This window comes from Urocitellus parryii, chromosome 15, assembly GCF_045843805.1.
Source record: "Urocitellus parryii isolate mUroPar1 chromosome 15, mUroPar1.hap1, whole genome shotgun sequence".
Taxonomy (NCBI): domain Eukaryota; kingdom Metazoa; phylum Chordata; class Mammalia; order Rodentia; family Sciuridae; genus Urocitellus; species Urocitellus parryii.
Genome location: NC_135545.1, coordinates 12105083 through 12113149, shown reverse-complemented (window position 1 = coordinate 12113149; position 8067 = coordinate 12105083). Strand labels below are relative to the sequence as shown.

The 8067-nt window shown below is 49.6% G+C and overlaps 1 protein-coding gene across 1 annotated transcript; it reads right to left on the bottom strand.

The window, feature by feature from the left end:
- Window positions 1–127: 127 nt before the first annotated feature.
- Window positions 128–6449, bottom strand: B9d2 (B9 domain containing 2). The gene is made up of 4 exons (XM_026381034.2): window positions 6237–6449; window positions 5717–5808; window positions 2920–3045; window positions 128–690 (listed from the first exon to the last, which is right to left on the bottom strand). Exons 2-4 carry the CDS (start codon window positions 5802–5804, stop codon window positions 377–379), a joined length of 528 nt encoding a protein of 175 aa, XP_026236819.1. The 5' UTR covers window positions 5805–5808; window positions 6237–6449; the 3' UTR covers window positions 128–376.
- Between the last annotated feature and the right edge of the window lie 1618 nt (window positions 6450–8067).

The following is an 8067-nucleotide window of genomic DNA, read 5'->3' as shown; positions in this document are numbered from 1 at the left end:
CAGGAGATGACTCCTGACTTCTGTCACGAGATGGAGGCGTGAAGAGAGAAGATGTCGGTGAAAGGATGGGCAACAGGACATGTGACAGATGAAGGCCATCAGGGAGGAACCACACCTGTAAGAACTGCTTGCCTTTATTGAATACCTCCTATGTGCCAAGCAGCCTCTTACCCCCCTACCTCTGTGGCCCTCATACTGCCCCAGTGTGACAGAGTGGAAAACTGTGCCTCCAGGGTGCAGTTACTGGCCTAGGACAGAAGCGGGGCCATGCATTGGCTGGGATGAGGTCTGACAGTCTCCAGAGCCGCTGATCTTGACCCCTGAGCCATCCTGCCCTCACCAGGTATCCAGGGCTGTGGATGAGGACTAGGGTCCCTCAGCACTCCACTCCATAGCGGTCAAAGTGGCGCAGTAGCAGGCCAATCTCAAGGTGCACAGTGCCACCCGCAGCTGTGTGCAGACGATACCGGTCCGCCCCACTGTAGATAGTGTCTGCATGCAGCAGCTGTGGCCCACCACCCACAAAGGCCCTAGCCAGCTGCTCTCTCCAGCTGCCCAGGGGCCGCCAAGTGGGGCATTCCAGATGGTGGGTGCCTGGGCTGCTAGGCACATGGCAAAAGCCATAGCCTGCGAGCTGGCAGCGGCCAAAGCTGTCCTGGGACCACACCTGGAGATGGAGTCGGGGCCAACCTGCAGAATAGGATGGAGAGAATAAAACGAGGGATGGTAGTACCCAGCTTCCTGCTCCTGGGTCCCCACCTCCCTGATACCATTGAAGACTCTGGACCCAGTCCTTTCCCCTCAGGGTTTTGCCCCAGCCTCCTCTCTGGGTTCCCAATTCAATGCCACACAACAGCCAAAGGGATCTCTCTAAATCCATGTTACTCCCCTGCTCAAAACTCTTCCATAGCTCCCCAGTGCCCTCAGTACAAAGTCCAACCTCCTTGATATTCAAGGTCCTTCAGATATGGCCTCTCTATGAGTGCCTCCTCAAAGTTTCCCTGTCAGGGCAGCCCACTGCTCCTCTAGGTCCCAAGTCAGTGTCTTGGGCCTTGTCCTAGACGTCTTCTACCTTCCCTCCTCATAGCACGGTCCTGTTCTCCCACTCTGGGCTCAGGGCCTTCATTCTTGCCCTGTCTAATCTACTCCCTCTGGCAGCTGGAAGCATCTTTCTGCTCTTCCATACACTTGCCAGAGTCCTCAGGTACAGCTCAGCTCCTCAGCCTGGTAGTCAAAGTCTTGGAGACCCACGCCATCTCACCCTGTATTCTGAGCCCCTCCTCTGTGCTAGCTCTTGTCTTAGAGCTGGGGACACAGTGGTGAGCACAGCAGACAAAAATCTCTGCCCTCTGAGGCTGACATCCTAGACAACTGAACATAGTAAATAAGCAAATTATAGGGTACGTCAGATGGTGATAACTGCTCTGGAGAAAAATAAAGCCGGGTGGGGTGGAGGTGGGGATGAAGCCTGGGAAAGGAAAGGATCAAGAAAGCTTCACTAAGAAGATGACAGTTGAGCAATTGCCTAAAGGAGGGAAGGGAGTGAGTCAGGAGCCACCAGAAGGCTCAACAGTGGGATGTGACCCGACTTAGGTAATCACAAGGCTACGCTGGTTGGTGGGAGACACAGACCCTGGGGCTTGGCGCTGGGAACACAGTGAAGATGTTACTGAATGACCAAGGTGAAGATGATGATGGAGATCAGATGCTAGGCAGAAAGTGGGTGAGAAGAGTACACGTTAGGCTGTGTTAGGTAGAGCCAGCAGGGTTTCCTGATGGATGGGTGGAGGACTGAGAAGGGAGAAGGCCCAGGAATGGTTGGGTCCAGACTGGAAACAAAGTCTGACTGGGGGGCTAGAGAGCTGAACCAAATCACACCCAAACGGCAGCCAGAAAGAACTTTTAAAAGCAAAATCTGACTTGTCCCTCACCTGTTCTAGCTCCTGAGTACCTCTGAATGGCCTCAGCTCCTCAGTCTGGCATTCAAGGCCCTGCATGGCCCGTCCCCTCTTCCCTTGCTGTCCCTCCACTCACCCACAGTCCTCAAAATACCCTGCTCACTCTCCCCTTGGAACCTTCCATACACAGCTATCCGTGCGCAGGACTCTTCCACCTTCCACCTTGCTAGCTTCTCTGGCCCTTCACAACAAAGCTCAAGCCCCTCAGGAGACCTCTGTGACCTCCCTGGCAGGCTCAAATACCTCTTCTGGGCTCCCTCTGGCCTCCCACAATCCCCTATCCTAGCCCTGCCCTCTATGTGCTGTTCCTGTCTAGAGGTAGGTTGGGTCTCCCCCACAGGATGGTGCCCCTGAGGACAGGGCAGGGGGTGGGGCTCTCTGGATCACAGCCGTCTCCCTCGCATCACCAACACTGGCTGGGGCCAGGGCAGGCAGCAGTGAACAGTATTGATATTGTGAAATATACAGCACCTCTCCCCAGGCTATTTTCTGGAATCTACTGCATTTTCTACCAGAAAAGGCTTTATATCCACCTCCTCCCGTGAATACTCATTTCCCCTTAGAGCAGCACCTCTGTTCTCAAGCTGAGGAGCCCCTGCCCCTCACTGGGGGCCCTCCTCCCTTTCTACTGCTCATAAACCGCACACACACCCTTATCGGGCTTCCCTCCTCACTGGAGGCTCTTCCATTGTCTCTACTTGAAGGCCACCACCCCTCCCATCCTGACCCCACCTTCTCATCTCCCTTCCACCCCTGGCTTCTGTCCCGTCCCACATATTTGGGACCTACAGTAGGACAGGCCTAGGAAGGCCTTAACACAGCCTCTCAGGGCAGTGGTTAGGAAAGGGACACACAAGATATGGAGAGCAGGACAAGACATGGTGTTCCCAGGTTCATCTGCTTTGGGTACTATAGGTCCCCCTCTCCGTCCCTGGTCCCAGGGCCCAGGCCTGGTACTCACCTTGGAGACCTTTGGTAGCGAAGTGCAGGTCTATGGGGTGAGACCAATAAGCCATGTCCCCTACCTGAGGGGTGTCCACCTGTGTCTGGCCTTCCCGTACACCTGACAGGAGCTTCCATGCCGCCCCTGCAAGGAGAGGAGCTGAGATGTAGACGGAGGTGGGGGACAGCCCTCAGGAAGAGCATTTGGAGGTGAGTGGAGGAGTTACAAAGTAGGGCTCTGGAGCAAAATGTCTGGATCCAAATCTGGGCACTTTCTCTTTTTGCCTGTGCAACCTTGGGCAAGTTACTTTACTCTGTCTCAGTCTCCCCATCTGCAAAATGAATAATGCATAATAATGCAGCCTCATAATTTTGAGAAGACTCATAATGAGTGTTGGAATAAAACGTTTCAACATTTTAGAGGGTTTTTTTTGTGTGTGTGTGTGCTAGAGATTGAATCCTTGTGTATGCTAAATTGAGCTACACCCCAGGCCAATAGCAATATATAGTACAGGGACTGAACCCAAGGGGGCGCTTAACAACTGAGCCACATCCTCAGCCCTTTTTATTTTTGATTTTGAGACAGGATATTGCTAAGTTGCTGAGGCTGACTATGAATCTGTGATCCTCCTGCCTCAGCCTCCTGAGCTGCTGGGATTACAGACATGTGCCACCACACTCAGCTACAATACCATCTTATTACTATTTTCACCCAATATTTAGAGGCCTGGTCCAAGAACTAATATGCAACTAGGCTGGGGTTATGGCTCAGTGGTAGAGTGCTCAGCTAGCAAGTGCAAGGCCCAGGGTTCTATTCTCAGCACCATATAAAAATAAGTAAACAAAATGGGGGTATTGTGTCCAACTACAACTAAAAAAATAAATTTTTGTTGTTGTTTTTTTTTTTTTTTAAAAAGATGCAGCTAACAGTACCCTCCAGGAGCACGTGATGAAAAACACATATTAACAAGGATCCTACTGAGAAGTGATAAGAATAGGGAACAAGAGCACTGAGCGCTTACTAAATGCCAGATACTAGGCTAAGGTCTTTAGACAATGCATTCATTTAATCTGCCCTTTAGAATTTTTTGGGGGGGGATATTGGGAATTGAACCCTGGGGCACTTAACCACTGAGCCACTCCCCAGCCCTTTTTATTTTTTGAGACAACCTAGCAAAATTGCTTAGGGCCTCACTAAATTGCTGAGGTTGGTTTTGAACTTGTAATCCTCCTGCTGCAGCATCCTGGTCTGCTGGAATTACAGGAATGTGCTGTCCTGCTTGGCCCTTCAATCTTCAACCTATCCGCCCCAGTTTACAGGCTCCCTATCATGGTCCACAAGGCCCCTCATGCTGCAACCCATCCCCACCTCCCTGAACTCATGTCCCATCACCACCCTCCAGCCTCCCTGGTCCCATTTCTGTTCTGCCTCAAGGCCTTTGCAACAGCTGTTTCTTCTGCCTAGAAAGCTCTGCTCCTGGATGTCCCTATTCCTAGCTGTTTTTCATCCTTCAGCTCAAGTGCCACTTCCACAGAGGGTCTCTTTCTGACTTTTCTATTAAAACCAGCTCCTATCACATTCATCCCATTTTTTTCCTCGAACTTACAATGATCTGTAGTCATTGTGACCATTTCTTTATCTGCTTATTTATTTTCTGACTCCCCAACTGAAGAAAGGACAATATCTGAAAGAAAGGACAACATCTGCCTGGGGTCAAAAAGCCCAGGAATGGTTGGGTCCAGACTGGAAATAAAGTCTGACTCCAAACTTGCCTTTTATCCACTCAACTGCAGGATCTCAATTTCCCAGAAAATCTCAACTGCTACCACTTGGCAGTAAAATTAGGAAAGACCCAGGACTGAAGGGATGACAATGGCAATAGACACATCTATTTTGTGGACACAGTGCTTTACAAACAAGACCACATTAAAGCTTACATGAGCAGGCAAACACTTCCTAGTCCAGGTCCTATTTTAAGTGCGTCGATAATCATTTAGTCATGACAACAACCAGCAGAGGTTCAGTATTATTATTCACGTTGTACCAACAGGGGAATAAAGGCAAAGAGAAATGCCCAAGATTACATAATAACCAACAACTGGCTTTGAACACAGCAAGTCTGATCTCTGAGCTCTGCTGCCTCTTAGCTGCTATTAGCTTCATTACAGATGAGGGAACTGAGGTACAGGAGAGATCAAGTCCAAAGGCTCCCAAATAATAACTGGGGGGAGTTAGTATTTGAACCCAGATCTGGCAGTCTGTGAACCTAGCCATTACACTGTACCACTACATACAGGACCTCAGATAGGAGGCATGGAAAAGGGGGCCTCCAAGGTCCCTCCTGGGCCTGTGGGAATAGACCTGGAGGACTGCCAGAATGAGGTCCACAGAATCATGAATACCAGAGAGTGGCCCCTCTTCTGTAAATCTAGATGGAAGCTTTTACTTTGCAATAAACATCAGAGACTGTTCATCAAAGATGGGGGGTCTCTGGGCACCCCAAAGATTGTGTGTGGAATCCAAATGAGAGTTAGGGCTGTCTAATGTTTGGAGGAATGGAAATGTGTGTATGGAGGGTTCAAGCATATAGTCCCACATCCGTGGGGCTGTAAGCTCAGAGGATGGGAACCAGAGACCCCAGAAATAGGATGGAAAGGGATAAGACTGGAAACAGAGTGTGTTCTGAACCAGGAGTCCTGAAAGCCAACGGAAAGAGAGCAGCCGGCACTGACTCAGGGAGTCAAAGGAGTGTGAAGCTATAAGCTGGGGATGGGGTGTTTTGATGGGGAGATGAACCAGGCCCAGGGAAAAATACCTGTGTGGATGCCCCACTTGCAGAAGAGGCTACTTTCAGAGAAACCGGTGGCCCCCACGATCTGCCCAATCACGTGCACCTCAGCCATGACCCTGGGAGGAGAAAAATATAATCATAGCTGTGAGGTAAGTGTGCTATTTCCATCTGACTAGGAAACTGAGATCCACCACGTATAGAGCAGTACTAGGATTCCAAACTGGTTTTGTCAACCCACTGACGCTGTGGTCTTAACCACAGATCCTAAGTCAACAACCAGCCTTCCCAGGAAAGCCTGAGGAAAATACAGAGGGCACCCTGGGTTAGGAATCCGGCGCCTATCTTTGCCCCGCCCAAAATAAGCCTCCTTCAATGGATCAGTCCTGCGGAAAGCTCCTCCCCCATAGACAACGACTCCGCCCACTACCCCAAAAGTCCCGCCCAGTTGCGTTAGAACGGCCCCTAAGCTCCGTGGGGCGCATGCGTCTAAAATTCTGGGCCGTCGTAGCCCCACCTCTGAGGTCGGCGCGTGCGTAATTCCTACCTCAGCGCACTTAACGGTTAGGAGGCGAAGGCAGCAGTGAGGATTGTAGCGCATGGGCCTGACCAGTCCTTTTCTCCGCAGGCGCCAACCAGGCCTGGATCGCGTTTCTCCCAGGACCTTCCTGACAGCGAGAGATCTGAGGCACAACCCTTACGCGGCCGCGCGCTCGCCTGGGGTTCCCTGGTTGTTGCTAGGGCAACTGCAGGCCCCGCCCCTGACCTTGATCCCGCCCTGCGCGCTGCTGATTGGCGGTATCTGTTATTGGAGGTGGGGCGGAGGTGTGATAGACGTTTTCTCGCTCTCTCTCGTTCCATTTTGGGAAAATAGCGTTTCTCTTGCTCGCGCCCAGTGGAAACCTTTGGGGGCGTGGCTGGGCAGTTGCCATCTGGGTAGTGTTTAAGGAAATTTTAGTGCCTACCATTTGTGCGGGTGCCTTCTTTACTTCTTTATTGATGCTTTGTGCCCCCATTTCCCCCCAGAAACACCATCAAATTTCTTTCCTGTCCAGGACCACAAAAAGTCAGAGAATCAGCAGGGTCAGTGGAGAATCCACCCCAGGACATTGGGTACATCATTCAGACTAGAAAAGTCGGGGATTGGGTTTTCCTTCGGTCTTCACAGTGCCTCCAGGCTTTTCTGAAAGACTGATCACTCCAACTTCCTTCTCCTACACTCTGCCAAGTTCTTTGTAGTGCTGAGCCTGAGTAAAGGGGGTGGAGTGAGGATGACAAATGAGGAACTAGGCCCCTTCAAAGAAAATACAGGGGTGTTTGGTTTTGTTGGGGGTGCTGGGCATAGAATCCAGGACCTCATGCATGCCAGTCTCTATCACTGAACTACTGCTCTAGTCCTGAAAGTCTTACTTCCCATGATATTGCGGCCAGTAATTTGTCCTGTGACCCTGCTGGGCACTAGGTCTCAGTTATGTTGTCCAAATAGCAAGCACACATCATGGTACTCAGCCTGAATTCCTTAGCAGTGTCTTTCCTATCTTCTAAATTAGTTGAACCTTGCCCCTTTATTCTTTCAAGCCAGACCAGAATGGTGAGAACTTATTTCCTCCTTTTCAGAAACACACACACCCACCCACAGAAGAACTACAAAAGTTAGGGTCACCGACTCCAAATTACAAGGAAGGGGCAACATTTCAATAGGAAAATCCTTTCTTAAATACTGTAATTCAATAGAATGTTTCACTAACAGATAAATTTAAAAGCTCCCTTTTAGTTAGTATCCTCTTTGCCAGCCCAGGCTTTTCTTTCTTTCTTTCTTTCTTCTTCTTTTTTTTTTTTTTTTTTTTCTTGGTACTGGAGTTTGAACCCAGGGGTGCTTGACCATTTAGCCGTATCTCCAACCCTTTTTATGTATTTTATTTAGAGACAGGCTGTCACTGTATTGCTTAGGGCCTTCCTAAATTGCTGTGGCTGGCTTTGAATTCGTGATTCTCCTGCCTCAGCTTCCTGAGCTGCTGGGATTGCAAGTGTGCACCACCACAACAGGCTAAACTAGGCATCTTTGTATGTTAAATCCTTCAATCTTCACAGATGTTCCAAGGGATGGGTAATATTTATCAGTTTTTTTTTTTTTTTTTATTTAAGATCAAGAAATTAAGAAGAAAAAAGAGAGGCTGGAGTTGTGGCTCAGTGGTGAAGTGCTTGCCTAGCATGTGTTAGGCACTGGATTTAATTCCAAGCACTGCATATAAATAAATGAATAAAATGAAGGTCCATCAACATCTAAAAAAATCTTAAAAAAAAAGAAATTAAGGCAAAATCATGGGCCTGAAGCCAAATTGATCATAGATGGCCCTGACCCTTTCCCCTAAACCTTA

What these genes read in the sequence shown, in the direction of transcription:
- B9d2 (XM_026381034.2), bottom strand. Translation starts at nt 5,804, where the DNA reads ATGGCTGAGGTGCACGTGATTGGGCAGATCGTGGGGGCCACCGGTTTC. An exon ending in CAAGTGGGGCATCCACACAG is followed by an intron (nt 3,046 to 5,716) that starts GTATTTTTCCCT and finishes CTCTCCTTGCAG; the next exon opens with GGGCGGCATGGAAGCTCCTG. An exon ending in CGCTACCAAAGGTCTCCAAG is followed by an intron (nt 691 to 2,919) that starts GTGAGTACCAGG and finishes CCTATTCTGCAG; the next exon opens with GTTGGCCCCGACTCCATCTC.